Here is an 18,967-nt window from a genome sequence, read left to right on the forward strand (position 1 = left end):
GAAGGGAGTTGGAAAAGAACGGAGATTGCACAGCAGGCATCAGGGATCAGACCCCTGCTGTGCCAGACTCTCAACCTCCCCGAGCGCCAATGACTTCTTAAACGGGGCTGTGGCCCCCATGTCGGGGTGTGAGATGAGGGTTAGATGAGAACACACAGGCGAATCTCAGAGCTCACACGAGGTGCTCTTTGGTGAATAATTCCTTTTCAGCGGCTACGCCTCGGACGCTTCAGCCCCCGGGGCTCGGGAGGAGGGGCGGCCCCCACCCCGAGCGGGTGCTCGGCGGGACCCGGGCGGCGGCGCTGGGCGAGGCCGGGCCGGGCCGAGGCGCGCGGCGCGAGTCGGGGGCGGGGCGGCGGCGCCGCCGCGTCGTCGTCGTCCCCGCCTCCTCCCCAGGGGCCGCGTCGGAGCCTCCGCGGCGGCGCTCACAACCCGAGGAGAGCGGCTTGCCTGGAAGCGGCGTTGGCCATCGAGACCCACCCGAGGCGCGACCCTCTCGGCCTCCGCGCTCCCAGGCCGCTGTGCCCCGCGTCCCTTGAGCTCGGTTGCTCACCTTTCTTCTCTGCGGCCAGCTGCGCCATGGCGTTGGCGTTGGCGGCGCTGGCGGCGGTGGAGCCGGCCTGCGGCAGCCGGTACCAGCAGGTGAGCGGCGCCGAATCCCTCCCCGGACCCCGGACCCAGGGCCCTGCCCGCCGGCCGCTTCAGGCCTCTCCGGCCCAGCCTGTGGCCGACGCGACGCCGCGGCTTGACAGGCCGCGCCGGGCCTGGGCGGGCCGGGCGCGCCCCGGGCTCGGATTCGAGGCTCTGGCCCGTCCCTCGGCGACCTGGGGCGGCACTCGGGCTGTGGAAAACCTCTGCCCCGCAGCGTTTTCCGCAGTTTCCGCAGCGGACGGGTCCCCGAGGACCCCGAGGGTCGGAGCCCGAGACCCTCGGGAGGCATCGGCCCGGGGGCATTCAGTGTTCCTTCTTCCACCTTTGGTTTGATGTCATTGGAAAGAAAAGAAAAGAAAAAAAAAAAAAAAAAGCACGCCTGAGATGGAAAAGGAAACTAGGTGGAGAGAAAAGATTAAAATCGCTGCTACTGCGGCCGATAGCTCCCCGCAGCGAGATGCGATTGCTCAGGGTTTCAGAGCCTAGTCTGTTTGTGGAAACCCATCCCCCTCGTCTCTGTTTTAAGACAAAAGTCAAAAATGAGACGAGAGGCAAGTCCACAGTTTGCAGTAGATTTGGAAAAAGGCGATGTTTTTTTAGCTGGGGCCAGCCCCAAAATGTCGAGCTTCGTTGAATGCTGCAGGGCGTGTGCCTGGGTGTGTGTTTTAAAAGCTTGGAAATGACGTTTAAAGAGATGTAATAGCATGGCTGGGGAGGAAATGTATAGGGGATGATTGGAGTATTATCTGGGTCATAATTTATAAATTGAGGCCCTGGGGAAAAGAGCTGCTTGTTTTACTCGCCTGTGTATGTAGCTGGGTTCCCCTCGGAAATTCACAGTCTGCAGGGTTTTCAGTGGTATTTGACCTAATACTTCGTAGTTGTGGAAATTAAGCCGGGTAGTAACTGGTGTTGATTGGAACCTCAGATAACTGCTTGCATCTTGTCCTTTCAGATGTTTTTGGTATAATTTGCATACAGATGTCAGTCGTGCTTTTATGAAATTAAATGTCCTATCATTGATGATCTACAGTTTTGTATTTTAGAAATAAGGAGAACCGGTATGATTAAAACATCTAGATTAACCCAGTGCGGCCAGTTACCAGTTTGTTTTGCTGTCATCAGCCCTGTGTTGTAATTTCCTCCCTCCTCCAGCCGGACTCCTGAAATGACTGGTTAAGAATTTAGCTTCTTGGTTTCATAAACACGCCCAAACTGGCAGTGTAGTCTAGTCCTTACATCTCTCACTGTCTGGGGTCTGTTACATGCTTTTTTGTATGACCTTGGGCATGGTTCTGGGTTCCTCCCTGTTTAATCAAATACAAGTGACGGTTGTCACTTAACTGTCACCACAGTGTTCAAAAAGCTCATGTACCCCACAGTGTGTTCTAATTCTTTTCATCCTGCCTTGGGTGAGGCAAACAAGCAAAAAGCTGTGGCTTTTCTTTGTACTGCCATCTTCTTGAGCTATTAGGTAATGCTGACATATTGCTGGAATACAAAAATTTTGCTGCTGGAGTATTAAAACTATGTATACATTTCTTGGTGTAGTACTTAATAGCTTTAAATAGGCAGAATTGAAGTATGCCAGGGACAGGCTGTCCTTATTTTATTTTTTAAAAATCATTATTTTGGAGAAATAACTTCCAAAAACAGCATGGAAAAAGAAATAATCTTCCTAGAAAAATTGCAAAATATGAAAGTCAGCCTCGTCTAAGAAACCCCACAATGAAACCTATCCCCCATGGGTAACCAGAGTTAGTATTTTGATGTGTATCTTTGTGGACTTATAGGTATGTAAATATACACAAATATAAATCAGTATGCATTTGTACAGATAAGGAAAGCTAATATTGATTGAGCATTTACTTTGTGGCAATCACAGGACTAAGTGCTTTACATCCATTATTTCACTAATCCTCATAAAACCCCCATGAGGCAGTGTTTGGTATGATTGTATAGATGACAAAGTCAAGACTCCAAGAGGCTACTTAACTTGCTCAAGGTCACAGCTTCTAAGTAGTGATTACAAGGATAAATACACACTCACCTGCTTAAAACACAGGCTCACGTTCCAAATATAGGCATGTGCATTAGCAGATATATATGTGCCTATGTATTATGTACCCATACGTGTATATATAGAGGTACATCTTTGCACACATGTACTGTTCTATGGGCCCCTGATTATACTTATACACATTTTGTGCATAGGTGCACATGTGTATGTTTACATACCGACTGTGCCCCTGTGTATCTTGTTCTGAGACACAAGTGCATTCATAGAGTTGCATATATGTGTCTATGTTCGCACTTATGTACAGAGGCACACAATACAGGTAATATAAGGTGGGTTAGTATTTTAATGCCTGCAAAGCATGTAATTATGGCTGTGCTATAGTTCAAGTCAGTTGCCTGTTGGTCACTAAGTATGTTCATAATTTTTTTCATTCACTGAAGTTTCTTTTATACACATCATCTGTTTTCCTTAGTATAAATTTTATTTGTGTTTTAATTTTTTTCTTAGTATAAGTTTTTAGAGGTGGAAATGTTTCGTCAGAGAATATACATATTTAAAAGGGTTTTGCATTATAGAATGTTGGTGAATTGTCCAGGCAACTTGATAGGAGCATGATACTCTGGTTGTCACAAAAGGCCGTTCTGACTTCTACTTGATCTGGTTAATCAAATTGAGCTGGTCCTCTAGTAAAGTAAATGCAGTTGAAGACTGTAAAATTCATTACTAAATACAAACACAGTTTTGCCTTTATGGTCTTTTTATCAGTAGGACACCATGTGCATAACTTGAACTTAGCATCATGATGCACAGAAAGTCTGAGCTCATAGTTTCCCTGTGACTTTATTTTTTTTTTCCCCTTTTTGCATTTTGAAACAGATTGTATATCCAAACATTCAGAAGCACTGTTTCAGAGGGTCTAGGTAAGCCTGAGAAACTTGTTATGTGTTGCTCTCTCTGCAGACTTTTATTCCTGTTCATCCATTCTAAGACCTCTTGGCCTCACTAGAATGGATCTTTGCCTGTATCCTGAATTTTGCCAGATACTTTCCTAAATGTTTTGAGATCTTTGAATTTGAATCTAATCTCAGGGCGCAACAATGACACTGCCATATAGGCCTAAAAATAGACTGTAGAATGTTTAGCTTTTTTTTTTTTTTTTTTTTTCAACGTTTATTTATTTTTGGGACAGAGAGAGATAGAGCATGAACGGGGAGGGGCAGAGAGAGAGGGAGACACAGAATCGGAAACAGGCTCCAGGCTCTGAGCCATCAGCCCAGAGCCCGACGCGGGGCTCGAACTCGCAGACCGTGAGATCGTGACCTGGCTGAAGTCGGCCGCTTAACCGACTGCGCCACCCAGGCGCCCCATAGAATGTTTAGCTTTTGACTTCACTCATTGCCTGCTGAAGAAGTTGACTGCTTATAAGCATCACTAATAAGTTTGTATCGTCTGATGACACTGTAGAGCAGCTTTGGGAATGATATCTTTTTGGATAAATTCTTTCAGGATTGCGGAGGAAGGTTTTGAAAGATCACAGAAAGAATTTCATCTCTTCCAAGTCAAACCATATTTATGCTAAAGTGTTAGATGAAGTCACGATCCTGGAGGAAGGGTGAAAAGTGCCCATGTGGTTTTATTTTTTTATTTTCAAAAGTCACAATTATATCTTGGAATGCCTCTTAGGATGTTATGTCCAGATTTTAAGGTTATTTTGCTGTCTTGGTGGCCTATATGGCCAATGATCAAAGAAAACTTTTCCAAAACTTTTGAGAAGATGGGTAGAGTTGTTTCCACAGTACCTACACCATTTTACATTCCCACCAGCAGTGTGTGAGAGTTCCAATTATTTTTTTGGGGGGTGGCACAGTGTTCCAATTTTTAACATCTTCGTCAATACTTGTTATTTTATTTTTTTGATAAAGCTATCTTAATGGGCATGAAGTTTTATTTTTTGATTTACATTTCCCTAATGATTAGTGATATTGAGGATTTTGTGCTTATTGGCCATTTGTATGCCTTTGGAGAAATGTATATTCCATTTTTGAATTGGGTGGTTTGCTTTTTGTTGAGTTGTAGGAGTAGAGTCATTTCTTAATATTTACATTTTCAACTTTTTACCATGAAAATTCCAAACATACTAAAATATGGTGTAATAAATCTAATGTACTCATCACTCTGCTTCAGCCTTGATCAGCAAATGGGTAATATTGTTTCATTTATACTCCCCACCATTATTTTGAAGCAAATCCTAGAATGGATGTCATTACATCCATAAATTTTTTTTTTGTAACTCTAAAAGATGTAAGCAGATAGTATCCCATGAGAAATATATCATGAGGGCACTTTTGCAATTTATTATGAATATGGAAACAGGATTTGTGAGTGTCAGGAGCTGTAGATTACAACTGTGATTGGTATTTGACTCCCTCTTGGTAAGCAGTGAGTGTTTTTTGTGTAGCAGCGATGATTCTTGCTGATCCATTGTTATTTTCTTGTCTGGTCTTACTGGTGACCACTTCTTAGGGGAGATTTAACCAAGGCAGGTTTAACCAGATTTAACCAGATTTAACCAAGGCAGAACTCCTTGGTTTGGGTAGGGACTAAGGCCCAATTGAGGAAATCCTGGCATCATCTCAACTGATGCCACCGGCTGGTTTGCCCGAACATAACTTCACATTACTTTATGCTAGACACCCATGTATCATGTTACCCGACATAACATTGTATTATGAAATGTATTATGAAATAAATCCTATGAGAGTGACTTTGTATTCTTACTAATTAAAAAAAAAAAAAAAAAAAAAAAAAAAAAAAGAAGGCCTGAAGAGGTTCAGGTGCCATTTTCTGATTTATTTGTTCTTAGGGCTTTAAAATAATTGCTTTGGTTTCTTAATAATTTATTCTTACATTGTCTTTGAACAAGTACAACTGTTTAGTGGAACCATATACTTGTAGTAGTCGATGGTGCCTGTTTAGATAAAGCAGCTTCTAACACTTTAATTAGAGATTGATGTTGATAACCAGCCTGATGATCTTATCTTTATTCTCAGATCATTTTTGCCACTATAGGCAATTGCTAAATATCACGTATTAAATTTGTTGAGCTTTACATACTCCAGTTGCTACTGTTTCTAGTAGCTATCTAGATAGAAATGCAGTTATGGGTTGTTGCCTCATCAAGTGTAGTAATAAAGTGAGTGTTATTAGACATCATGTAGCACATCCTGCTATGAAAATTAGGATGACTCATTTTTTTTTTTTTTAATTTAATTTTTTTTTTTCAACGTTTATTTATTTTTCGGACAGAGAGATACAGAGCATGAACGGGGGAGGGGCAGAGAGAGAGGGAGACACAGAATCGGAAACAGGCTCCAGGCTCCGAGCCATCAGCCCAGAGCCTGACGCGGGGCTCGAACTCACGGACCATGAGATCGTGACCTGGCTGAAGTCGGACACTTAACCGACTGCGCCACCCAGGCGCCCCACTCATTTTTTTTTTGAATAACACAATTTATATTAAAAGTTATAAGTACTGGGTCTAAATACTGATCAATTTCAGAATGTTTCAGGTGAAATATTTTCTTACTGATTAAAGCAATTTCTTTCACATGTGTAAATATATATATATATATACACACACACATATATATGTATGTTTTGTGTGTGTGTGGATGTATTTTTTTATCCCCCTTAGCAATATGGACAGTTTTTCTTTTAAATTCATATATTATAGTAATATCAGTTACTAGTTAATGAGCTGCTTGAAAAGGATTTGGAGGTTTTTCTGGAAATTGGATGGTTTATGAACAGAAATATAAGAGCTTAGGGAATGGCTTCTGTTTAATAACACTTTGATTTTATTTATTATTCCGTGCGTAAGTGTGTCATTTAAAATTAAACATTTGTTGGGGTGTCTGGGTGGCTCAGTCAATTAAGTGTCTGACTTCAGCTCATGGCTGATGATCTCAAGCCCTGCATCGGATTCTGTGCTAACAGGTCAGAGCCTGGAGCCTGCTTCAGATTCTGTGTCTCCCTGTCTCTCTGCCCCTCCCCTGCTCATGCTGTCTCTTTCTCTCAAAAATAAGCATTAAAGAAAAAAAAAATTAAACATTTGTTGTTATACAATGGTACACAGATACTCTTTGTATACTAGAGCCAGACAGAACACTTGTAAAGGAAAGCTTGATTTCCCTCCCAATCTCTTTTCAGAGGTGTAACTACCTCTCAAGTTTGTTTGCATTCTTCAGGCTTTACAAATTTTTTCCCCCAGGGCACCTGGGTGGCTCGGTTGGTTAAGTGTCCAACTTTAGCTTAGGTTGAGATCTTACACTTTGTGGGTTTGAGCCCTGCATTGGGCTCTGCACAAACAGCTCAGAGCCTGGAGCCTGCTTGGGATTCTGTGTCTCCCTCTCTCTCCCTGTCCCTCTCGTGCTTGTGTGTGCTCTCTTTCTCAAAAATATATAAATATTTAAAAAAAATTTTTTCCCTTTCCCTTTTATTATTTTTTAAAGTAGGCTCCATGTGAAACGTGGGGCTTGAACTCACGACCCTGAGATGAAGACCTGAGCTGAAATCAAGAGTCAGACACTTAACTGACTGAACCACCCAGATGCCCCTTCCCTTTACTTTTTAAAATAAGTCTTTGAAACATTTTTTAAATAAACTTTAATTTTTGAAACATTTTTAGATTTTTCAAAAACATTGAGAAGATAACAGTTTTCATGTACCCCAGAACCAGTTTTCCCTATTAACATCATTTATTAGCATAGTATGTTTATGACATTAACGAGCCAATACGGAAACATTATTATTAATTAAAATCCATTCTTTATTCAGATTTTCATTTTTTAATCTTTTTATGTTCCATAGTACCATACAGGTTACCACTTTACATTTGGTTGTCATGTTACCTAAGGATCCTCTTGGTTGTGATGGTTTCTCAAATTTGCCTTGTTTTTGATGACCTTGACAGTTTTGAGGAGTTTGAATCAGGTGTTTGTAGACTGTCCCTCAAATGATTTTTTTTTTTTGCAGTTTTATTGATAAATAATTGACATACATCACTGTATAAGATTAAGGTATACAGCACGGTGGTTTTATTTATATACATTTTGAAGCAGTTACAATAGGTTTACCTAACGTCCATCTGCTTATGTAGTCAATTGCATTTGTCTAAATCGTTTTCCATGATTAAATTGGGTTGTGGGTTTTGGTGAGGAAGACCACAGATGTAAAGTGCCATTTCCATCATATCATATCAAGAATGCATACAACCAACATAACATTGTCAATGTTGACCTTGATCACCTGGCTGACGTGGTGTTTGTCAGATTTCTCTACTGTAAAATTACTCCCCCACTCCCTGCCTTTCATGCTGTGCTCTTTGTAAGGAAGTCGCAGTCTATGTACCATATGCACTTAAGGATTGAAGAGTTATGCTCCACCTTGTGGAGGGCAGAGTATTTGCATAAATTATTCAGAATTTTTCTGCGTGCAACATTTATCTCTTTGTATCTATTTATTCATTGATATCAGTGTGGACTCGTTTATTTTATTCTTTGAGTTATAATCCAGTACTATTTTATGCCTCAAATTGTTGCACTTTTGGTCATTGGAACTCTTTCAGTTGGCACTTGTGTCCCTCTGACCTGGCTCCATCTTTTGGTTTTTTTTAAGCACTTCCTTGCATTTGGCACCAGGATCATCATGTGTATTTCCTGTGCCACCCTAGAACCAGACATTTCTCCAGGGAGCCCTGGCTCCTTTAATTGGAGAATGGTGTTAGAAACCAAGATCTGTGCTCATTGCTACTAGGCCCTTTCGGTTGACAGAGGAGAGAAATATATGTGTGTATACCTATCTGTATGCATTTCTATATGTAATCACCTGTATCTATGTTAAGCTAACCAAGTCTAACCCATTACTATGTGGATCACTCTAGCCTCCTGCCCTGGCCCCTCTGTAAATTCCCGTTCAGTAGTGAGAAACCTTGCTCCCACTACCCGCCATCCATTTACTTAATTCTTTAATTCTAACATACGTGTGGAGTGGTGTCACAAATGTTAACCTATTCCTCTGTGGGAAACAGCTTTCTCAACTAGAGGACAGGGCTAATGTATAGTTTCTTTGCTTTTAGGTTTTCAGACTACTCATTTCCAAAGTTGCTTAGGTCGTACCTTTCCCCTCATCTTTAGTGGGGTTGTTTCATACATTTATAATAGATTGTTAAGAAAAATGATAGGAGGGATTTCTTTTTTTCCCAAATTTTTGTTAATAATCATGTGCTTTTTATATTAAATTTTTTATAAGCTTTGTTTTTGTTTTTTATTTTTTGTAATGTTTACCCATTTTTTTTTTTTTTGAGAGAGAGAGAGAGCACAGGCAGGGGAGGGGCAGAGAAAGAGGGAGACACAGAATCCAAAGCAGGCTCTAGGCTCTGAGCTGTCAGCACAGAACGCAACATGGGGCTTGAACTCATGAAGCATGAGATCATGACCTAGGCCAAAGTTGGCCACTTAACAGACTGAGCCACCCAGGCACCCCAGTTTTATTTGTTTTTTTAAAGGTTTTATTTTTAAGGACTCTCTCCACCAATGTGGAGCTTGAACTCATAAGCCCAAGATCAAGAGTCACATGCTCCACCGATTTAGCCAGGCGGTGCCCCAGTCATGTTTTGCTTGTAAAAAAATTGCTTTACAAACTAATTTGGAAATAGTTTCAACTTACAAGCTGCAAGAATAGTATAAAATAAATTTGTATATTTATTACTCACATTCATCTTAAGCATTAAGGTCTGATTAACAATGAATACAGTGCTGTAAAAACTGAAAGCACTGTAGGTAAAACCCAAGTCCCTTTAACCTCTACGGTCTTTTTTCTATAGAATTCTCTGCTTATTTTGCTATTTTCTTTGTTACTAAATTGTTCTTAATTTATTTTGTCCTTGTTAAATTTAGATGAAATTTTGTGAACTAGGGAATCGGGAATACAGTGTTAGTATTTTGAAGCTTTCATTTTAGGAGCTTTATGTTGTAGCATCCAAACTCTTCACATACCTCTGTGTTAATAAGCAGGTTTGTTGTTGTTGTTTTTCAGTAATCTTTACATCCAACATGGGGCTCGAACTCATGATCCTCAGGTCAAGAGCTCTACCAACTCAGCCAGCCAGGCACTCCAGTAAGCAGTTTTTGAAGCTGGTCATGTAGACTTTATATCTGGAGGGTTCACTTTGGGCACTAAGTAGAGACTGGGTTAGGAGAACATAAAAGAACTTTATTAAAACATCTAATCAGTAATACTCCAGCTTCTATCATGAAGTAAGAGGTTGTGTGACTGTGGGTGAGAATTTTAACCTCTTATTCTGGCCTTATTTTGTATTGTGTAAAATGAAGTAGTTGGACTATTATTATCACTTTGATTCCTTCCAGCTTTATAATTGATTGCTTTTGCATATAGGAGCTGGTGGCTTTGATCCAAAGAGACAGCATTCTACGGATGATTTAGCAAACGTCTTTTGTAATAATTATTAAATTTTTTTTAATGTTTATTTATTTATTTTTGAGAGAGAGAGAGGGGGATGGAGGATCTGAAGCAGGCTCTGCACTGAGAGCAGAGAGCCCAATGTGGGGCTCGAACCCACGAAACGTGAGATCACTAGCTGAGCCAAAGTTGGACGCTTAACCGACCACGCCACCCAGGCGCCTCATGAATAATTATTTTTAAAAGTGATGTCAGTAAATATAGATGGTGAGTTTATGCTAAAAGATAAAAGAAATTATACATTGTTTAAAAATATAGAAAATGTTATCTTAATAGTATATTTTAGAAACAGATGGGTCATTGAGTATAGAATACCATTTTGTAATTTTACAGTACTAGTCAAAGCATTCTGTTTGTAAATCTTTCCCTTCTGGTCAGCTTCAAATATTGTATGTCCCAGAAAATAATTAATAATGCTTTTAGAAATCGTAACTAAAATTTTTTCAAATAAACTTTGTTTTTTAGAGCAATTTTAAGTTCACAGTAAAATCATCACTTGCTGTCACACAATTTTATTCCTTTGTGATAGAAGCTGGACTATTACTGATTAGATGGTTTTATTTTAAAGCTTTTATTTATTAAAACAATTTTTTAATGTTTATTTTTGAGAGAGAGAGAGAGAGAGAGGGAGGGAGAGAGAGAGAGAGAAGCGCAAAGAGAGAGGGAGACACAGAATCTGAAGCATACTCCAGGCTCTGAATTGTCAGCACAGAGCCCGCCATGGTGCCTGAACCCATCAATGGCAAGATCATGACCTGAGCCAAAGTCGGATGCTTAACTGATTGAGCCCCTCAGGGGCCCCTAAAGATGTCATTTTTAAGTAATCTCTGTACCTGATGTGGGACATGACCTCATAACCCTGAGATCATGGGTCACGTGCTCCACCAACTAAGCCAGCCAGGCACCCCTGACGAGATGTTTTAATAAAGTCTTTGTAAAAGTGAGAAGCTACTAATTTTAAAAGTTCTGGAGCTTTTTTTTTTTTTAAAGAAGTTGGCTCTTTGAGTTATAGTATTCTTTTTTTTTAACTTATTTTAATATTTATTTATTTTTGAGAAAGATAGAGTGCACAAGGAGGGGAGGGCAAGAGAGAGGGAGACACGGAATCCAAAACAGGCTCCAGCTCTGAGCTGTCAGCCAAGAGTCCAACGCGGAGCTCGAACTCACAAACTGTGAGATCATGACCTGAGCTGAAGTCAGACACTTAACCGTCTGAGCCACCCAGGTGCCCTGAGTTATAGTATTCTTATTCACTGCTTTTAGTAGTAGCATTTTCAGAAATTTTGAAATTGTCATGTTACTCTTGAAATAGGATAAGAAGAATGATTTGGGGGCAATCTGTAGCCTTGAGGATCTTACACATGATTGATGGTTGATACTAGGTTGTTTTCAGTAGTTTTGTCCTTCTGTGACTGAATTGTCGCAGATAGAGTATTTTAAGGTGTGGTTAAAATCAGTTCTACTCAGTCATGTATGTAGCAGCATTAATTGTCTTAAGCGTGTTGGCCAAGTTTTATTTCAGGTGGCTGAGTTAAGTGAGGCGATCACAGTTACTTGATATTGTGAGTTTCACAGCCGTCTTGCCACCTTTCAGCTGTGACCAAAATGATCAGCTGAGTAGAAGGGGAGAGAAAGTTATGGGAGGTGTGAAAGGTAATCGTTGGCTTATTATGTTAGCATCTACTATTATTTGGAAGGTTAAAATATCTTCATGTGTCAGGTTTAATGTAATACAAATGCCATTTTAAGTTTGACTTCACATTTCAGTGAAAATATTTAAAGTAAGAATCTGTAATTGTGTTGAAAAGGATCTCAACAATTACCAGGCCATACCTTCTAACCCTGATTTTGTATTTCTCTTAGCACATTACTTTAATTATTTAATTGTCCCTGGTTAATGCTGTAGTTACTTCAAGAAATGAAGTTTTTTTCCCTTTAAAAAAATGTACACTGGGTTTCAGATACTATAGTGTTATTATAAAAGGTTATTTAATGATGAAGAAAAATTCCACCATGCAGTGAATGAAAAGCTTATTCGATTATTTATATTCACCCAAATGGCTAGAAGGATATTTGAAAGGTGGGATTATTGTGGTTTTTATTTTCTTTTCTATATTTTTGCCTATTGAGTGACTAAAGAAAACGTATTACGGTATTGGTGTAATACTAATTACTTTAATTCAGAGAATGAGATAGCAGATAAAAGACATCATTTTAAGGTGGAAGAGTAGTACCTAGTACCTGGTTCTAGGTAGGAAGCTTCTGAGAAGGTGAAACTTGAGCCTGGCCTTGAAGGATGAGTAAGATGTAGATGGGGGAGACAAGTATTTGGGGGAAGGATGGAGTCTCATGACTTGTTTCCCACAGGGAACATGTTTCAGGTCTAGAGTGCATCATCCTCTGGTCTGGAGGCCTCCTCTTACCTAGCCCCCAGCTTAGTTTAGGTAGTCTGTCCAAAAGGGGGTTTGAGTACTCCCCCCAATAGGTTAGTTTCTCCTGAGCACAGTGAGAATCCCCTTTTGTGACACATTTTGTAATCATGTCTTATGTTTAAAATTTTTTTTTTTTTTAGTTTTTATATCAAAGTTATATATAGGCGTATAGGTTAGAGTAAAATAGATCTCATATGCTTATTACTAAAAACAGTAGTCTCCTGTTTAGTTGCCTATGTCTTAACTCTTTTAACTGTTTCTTTTGCTGTTTTGCTATTATCCTTGTAGCTACATAACATTTTATAGTGTGCTACTTCTTGATTTTTCAGTTTTCAGTGTTTAAAAAAAATTTGACTTAACTGCTATGGGAGGTAAGGATTTATCTCTATTTTACCACCCTCCCACAGCTGCATGTACTCCTGCTTCCTTTCTTCTCACTTTTCTGATATAGTTGTGTCCATTATGTGGTTAGATCAATATTCAGCATTTACAGTAATTGAAAAAAATAAACACTGTTCAGGGCTGAAACATGTACTGTACTGTGGTTACTTGTCCTTGCCTGAATAGTACTTTATTTTCCCTGAAGTTAGTAATTATTTTGGGAGTGGGGGGATGGGTGAAATTGGTGATGGGGATTAAGGAGCATACTTGCTGGGATGAACACCCCAGGTCATGCATGGAAGTGCCGAATCACTACATTGTACCCCTGAAACTAATAAAACACTGTATGTTAACTATACTAGAATTGAAATAAATTTTATAAAGTAATTACTTTTTTGTTTGCTCATTTTCTATGTACATATCAGAAATTGCTAATAGCACTAATTAATCCTCAGACTTTGACCTAATATTCTCCATAGGTTTTTTTGTTTGTTTGTTTTTCTTTTTCTTTTTTGATATGTTCAAACATAACAGATGTTTTATTGCTGTTGTTGAGGGTGGGAGGTATCTTTTCTGGCCATTTGACCCATTCTGGAAGGTTGCTCCCAAGGTCCGCCGTTTCCTTGTTATCCCGGGGGTTTCCTTTCCCAGACTTGTTGATTGAAGCCCCTTTCCTTGATTCACTTCTTTCTTTCTCTCCATTTACTGCCTTATTTTCCTAGAACACAGCCTACAGTGTCTTTCTGAGGAAGAATGGATGGGAAGTTAAGCACCCCCTTCCTTTTTTTTTTTTTGACACTTTGCACATCTAAGGCTGTTTTATGTTGTTGTCACACTTAGACTTCTGGTCCAGAAACATTTTCCTTTAGAATTTTGAAGGCATTTACTCTAGTGCCTTCTAAGTTCTGTTGCCGTTAGGAAGCCTGAAGCCACTTTTGATGTCTGATTCTTCAGATGTTGCCTACTTTCTCCAGCTCTCTGTCTCTTTCACCCTGGAAGCTTTTAAGAGCTTCTTTTTGTCCCCACTGCTCTTAAATTTCACTGTGTTGTACCTTGAGATCTACTTTTGTCCACTGTACCAGGCATTCAGAAGGCCCTTTTGGTCTGGAAGCTCATGTTTATCAGTTCTGGTAAATTTAAACAAGTTTTTTAGATTCTAACTCATTGCAGTATTTTTAATATCTGTTTTTTAAAATGATGTTTATTTATTTTGAGGGAGAAAGAGAGTCCCAAGTAGGCTCTGCACTGTCGGTGCAGAGCCTAATGCGAGGCCCAAACTTAGAAAGAACCGTGAGATCGTGACCTGAGCCGAGATCAAGAGTCAGACGCTCAACTGACTGAACCACCCAGGCACCTCAAAAAGCTCAGGATGTTTGATGGAGCTTCTTGTTGAATCTGACTAGACTGTTTCTTTGAGTGGATGTCTTTAGGTCTCTTCTTCTGGGCTGCTTAGTTTCCCCCAGAGAATAGGCCTGACTGCTAGTAAAAAGGGAACTGAGGGACACCTGGGTAGCTCAGTTGGTTAAGCTTCAGTCTTCAAGCTCGGGTCATGATCACACGACACGGTTCGCGTTGGGCTCGTGCTGACAGCTCAGAGCCTGGAGCCTGCTTTGGATTCTGTGTCTCCCTCTCTCTCTGCCCCTCCCCTGCTCATGCTCTCTCTCTCTCTCTCTCTCTCAAAAATAAATAAACATTAAAAAAAAAAAAAAGAAGAGCTAAGTGGGGAGAAAGCTAGGAGATCTCAACACTTGGTACATAAATCTCTCAATCACTCTTTCCTGATTTGCTACCCTTTCTCCTAAACTGTGTGTCTCCAGCCCAAAACTCTGTGCTTTTACACTGGTCAGAAAAAAAAAAAATCTCTAGTCTTCTAGTGGGGATCCTGGAACTGGATTCTGGGCTGAGTCTGTCACCTTTCTGCTTTTAAATCTCATTTTCATTCCTACTTCTACCAGTAACTGCTGCCACCAGTTTTTGAGCCTTTTGAGGATATAGTGCAAGACATGTCGCTCTTCTGCTTTCTGGTTTAGGATTCACTTCTCTTGGGTCCGCTGTGGTAGTTGTCATCTTTCCTCTTGCTTCTGGGTTTTGGGATTTTATTGCTGCTTCCTCTCCTGGTACTTGTCTCTATATTTTTTTTGACTTAAAATTAACAAAACTTTACTGACATTACATTAACATTTACATTTCCTAAAGGATTATTTATGGAGTAAATGTGTGTGTTTAATCATTAAGTAGAATATTAAAATTGCAGTTACTTCTTTTGATGGTCTTTTCTTTGATGAACTACATACTTAGGTTAAAAAACAGCAGTCACATTCGCTGTTGTGTCCTCTACCCCACACCAATCATGGCCAGACTTGTTAACACATTGAGTGGTGTTACATTATTCTAGCAGTTAAAACACTTGCATGATGGAACTTTCTGGGATTATGAGGTGGAGGGAAAGATAGGAGATGCTTAATGCATCTCTCTATCTTGGCTCTCATTGTTCTTGGAGGAAAAGGGGACTTCATGACCAAGCCTAAGTTTAGGCAGACTCTGTTGAGCACCTTTTGCCATCCCTAATCTGTGCCCTAGCATGCTCTAGTCTAGGCATAATAATAATAATATAGTAAAAAGCAAGCATAGCTTTGGAACTCAGCCTGAGAGAGCTCTCGTTGCTCCTGGGGCCAGCAGGGCCAAGCAGGCTGTAGTCAGAGCTAGTGCCTGAGTTGTAGGCATGTCTGTCACTTGTAGTGTGTGGACATTTGACTTTACTGTCTTCTTAATGTAGAGTATTCCATTTCTTGCTATGCCAGTTGTTTTCAGAAGAAAAAAACAGTCTAGGAATTAGTGTGATTAAAATATTAATTTTTCTTCACTTGTACCACAAACATTTATTGAATACCTGTTTGTACCTAGTACAGTATGCTAAGTGTTATAGGTGGAATACTAAATGTTACACATTTCTTATTTCTCAGGAGTTGAAGGTTGAAGATGCCAGTTTCTCCTTTGTGTTTCTTGCACTTTTGTTCCTATTTCTTTTTAAAATTTTTAATTATAGAATCACAATTTTCTTTTAATTTTTATTATGAAACACGGTACATACAAAAGGAATACATGTAATGCATAAGGTTATAAAGCCTGCAAATAAATCAAATACCTGTGAGTTGGCAGTCCTTTTTGGAAGGTTTTTGTGTGTGTGTGTGTCATACCTCCTTGCTTTTAGACTAGCCAGTAAGAGAGAATAACTTTTGTCTTTGTTGCTTTAGAAAGCCTGGTTTCTCATCAATTTTCTCCGTGTTTTATGTGATAGGGATGCTACCTGGTGCTAAGTAGTGACAGGGATGCTACCTGCTGCTGGTTACTCACGGACCTGTGATCACTGTCCGTTCCACAGTTCAGCACTCATCTGCATGTGGCTCCATGCCTCATCTGTACATTTATTTGGTGATTGTAAAGTAATGTGAATATTTTAGGTACATGTGAACTGGTCGGTTAAGAGGGCATTAAGATAAGCTGCCATTTCTTTAGGTAGATTTATGTTAAAACTACACCTCCATCCTGCTTTAGGTAACATGTGCTGATAAGGTACCTGTGATGCGCCACTCGGTGTTAAATGCTACGGTGAATATAGAGATAAACCATGCAGAGGTCCCCGTCTGTGTCATGGATACTTTGCTAGTCTCCTTTTCTCCCCTTCCTGAATTGTTATTGAAGTATAATTTACATGCAGAAAAATGCACAGATCATAAATGCACAGCTTAGTGAATTTTCACAAGTGGAACGTGCACTTTTAACTAGTACCCAGATCAAGAAATGACATTATCAGCACTCGAAAAGCCCCCTTCACGTACCCTTCCATTTACCTCCTCTGCATTGACTGGCATGTTAGATTTGCTTGGTTTTGATCTTTATTTAATATAATATAATACAGTAATACAGTAAATATAATATAATACAGTAAATGCTATTGTTTCTGGCTTCCTTTGCTCAACATTATTTTTGTAAAATTCACCCATGCATTGTATGTTGTCATAGTTTATTCACATGGCTGTGTAGTATTCCACTGTATGGAGATCCCACAATTTAGTTATCTGTTCTGCTATTGATGGGCATTTAATTTAGATAGTTATATTAAAACCACAATAATGTTGTTTTAAACGTCCTGGTATGTCTTTTGGTGAACATATGTGTTTCTGTTAGATATATACCTAGAGTGGAATTGCTGGGTTGTAGAGTATATACAGATTCATCTTTAGTAGGTAATTGCCTTGGTCACGGGTGACTTCAGCTCACGTCATGATCTCACGGTTTGTGGCTTGGAGCCCCGCGTCGGGCTGTGTGCTGACAGGTCAGAGCCTGGAACCTGCTTTGGATTCTGTGTCTCCCTCTCTCTCTGCCCCCTCCCCCACTCGCGCTCGCGCGCGCTCTCAAAAAATGAATAAACATTAAAAAAAAAAAAAGATAATTGCTGAACAGTCTCCTAAAGTGGTTGTACAGATTTACAGTCCCAATTTGAGAGTTTGGTTGTCATATGTCCTCATCAGCATTTGGTGTTTTCTGCTTTTGTATTTTAATTATCGTCTATGGTTTTAATTTGCATTTCTGTATGACTAATACAATGGAGCACTTCTTAATAAGTTTAGTGGCCATTTGGATAACTTCTTTTGGAACTGTCTCTTCAAGTTTTTGAACCATGTTTCAGTTGGGTGATTTCCTTTTCCATTGTTTTTCCTTTTTCTTGTTTTTTAGAAACTGTATGTATGCTGGTTATGAGTCTTTTGTCTGAAAAATACATCTTCTGCCACTCTGGGTTGTCTTCATTTCCTTAATCGTGTCTTTTGAGCGAATAAAAGTTAATATGAGAAGCAAATGTGGGTGAACTTCTTTATGTCTTTGGACACAAAAAAGCTAACGATAAAGGAAGAAATTGGTAGTCTGCTTTTGAAGAACAGCAGTAAGATTGATGTGTACCACTTCTATAGGAAATTGCTGATAAAAATATGCCATCCCCTGTGATGCCCCAAACACTAAGCTAACCATCGGTTAGAGAATATTGACATACACACAAAAAGGTAGAGCCCAGAAGAAACCAGTTGCTAGACCTAAAAAACTACTTCCTTTGGTATTTTATTTTAATATAATGGTAGATAGGAATAGTGCATCTTTAGGTAGATTTAATGAAAAAGTTTTTTCATCCTTGCTGACAGATCTTGGTCTTCATAGTTATACATAAAGCATCCTTAAACACATCTCATCAAGTTAACTTTTTAACCTCCAAAGTTATTATTACAACTTAAACTAATAGTCTTCCTAGTAAATGGAAAAAATGGAAATGTTCTTTCAGGAACATTAAGGGGACAATAATCAAAAATTGATGTGATCCTGGCATGTATTAGTGCTTGATAAAATTTTATTGAGTGAGATATTTAAATTTCTGACTCTCCATGAGGAAGGTTGTTGTGGGCTATGGCAGAAGAAAAGGTAATAGAACAGAAAGCTTGAATCACAATATATTTACATTTGATTATACTCTAGGTTTTATGTCTACATTAATAGTGTTTGCATTTTATTTTTTATTTTTTTTAAAGTTTATTTATTTAAGTAATGTCTACACCCAACATGGGGCTTGAACTCACGGTCCCGAGCCCAGGAGCTTCATGCTCTTGCTGACCGAGATGGTCAGGTGCCATAATAGTGTTTACAGTTTCAGTACTCCTGTGTGGTTGAGCTGTTTTACAGAAAGTTATACAAATCAAACTAATTAAATATATTGTTAGATTTCGTGAGTTTGAGCCCCCTCTTGGGCTCTGCACTGACTACATGGAGCCTGCTTGGTAGTCTCTGTCTCTCTCTGCCCCTCCTGTGCTCATGATCCATCTCTCTCTCTCTCTGAAAAATAAATAAACATTTTTTTTTTAAAAAAAGCATACTTGAATAGATATCAGTTGTATTCCAT

General features: G+C 39.5%; 1 protein-coding gene across 1 annotated transcript in view; it reads left to right on the forward strand.

Annotated features, from left to right (window-relative positions):
• The first annotated feature begins 337 nt into the window (after window positions 1-337).
• The window catches only part of NDFIP1 (Nedd4 family interacting protein 1), a 57,245-nt gene continuing 38,615 nt past the window's right edge, over window positions 338-18,967 (forward strand). The window contains exon 1 of the mRNA XM_043589753.1: window positions 338-642. Coding sequence (XP_043445688.1) covers window positions 580-642 — 63 coding nt within the window. The 5' untranslated portion in view covers window positions 338-579. The remainder of the gene's footprint in view (window positions 643-18,967) is intronic.

This window comes from Prionailurus bengalensis, chromosome A1 (assembly GCF_016509475.1).
Source record: "Prionailurus bengalensis isolate Pbe53 chromosome A1, Fcat_Pben_1.1_paternal_pri, whole genome shotgun sequence".
In the NCBI taxonomy this organism is placed as follows: domain Eukaryota; kingdom Metazoa; phylum Chordata; class Mammalia; order Carnivora; family Felidae; genus Prionailurus; species Prionailurus bengalensis.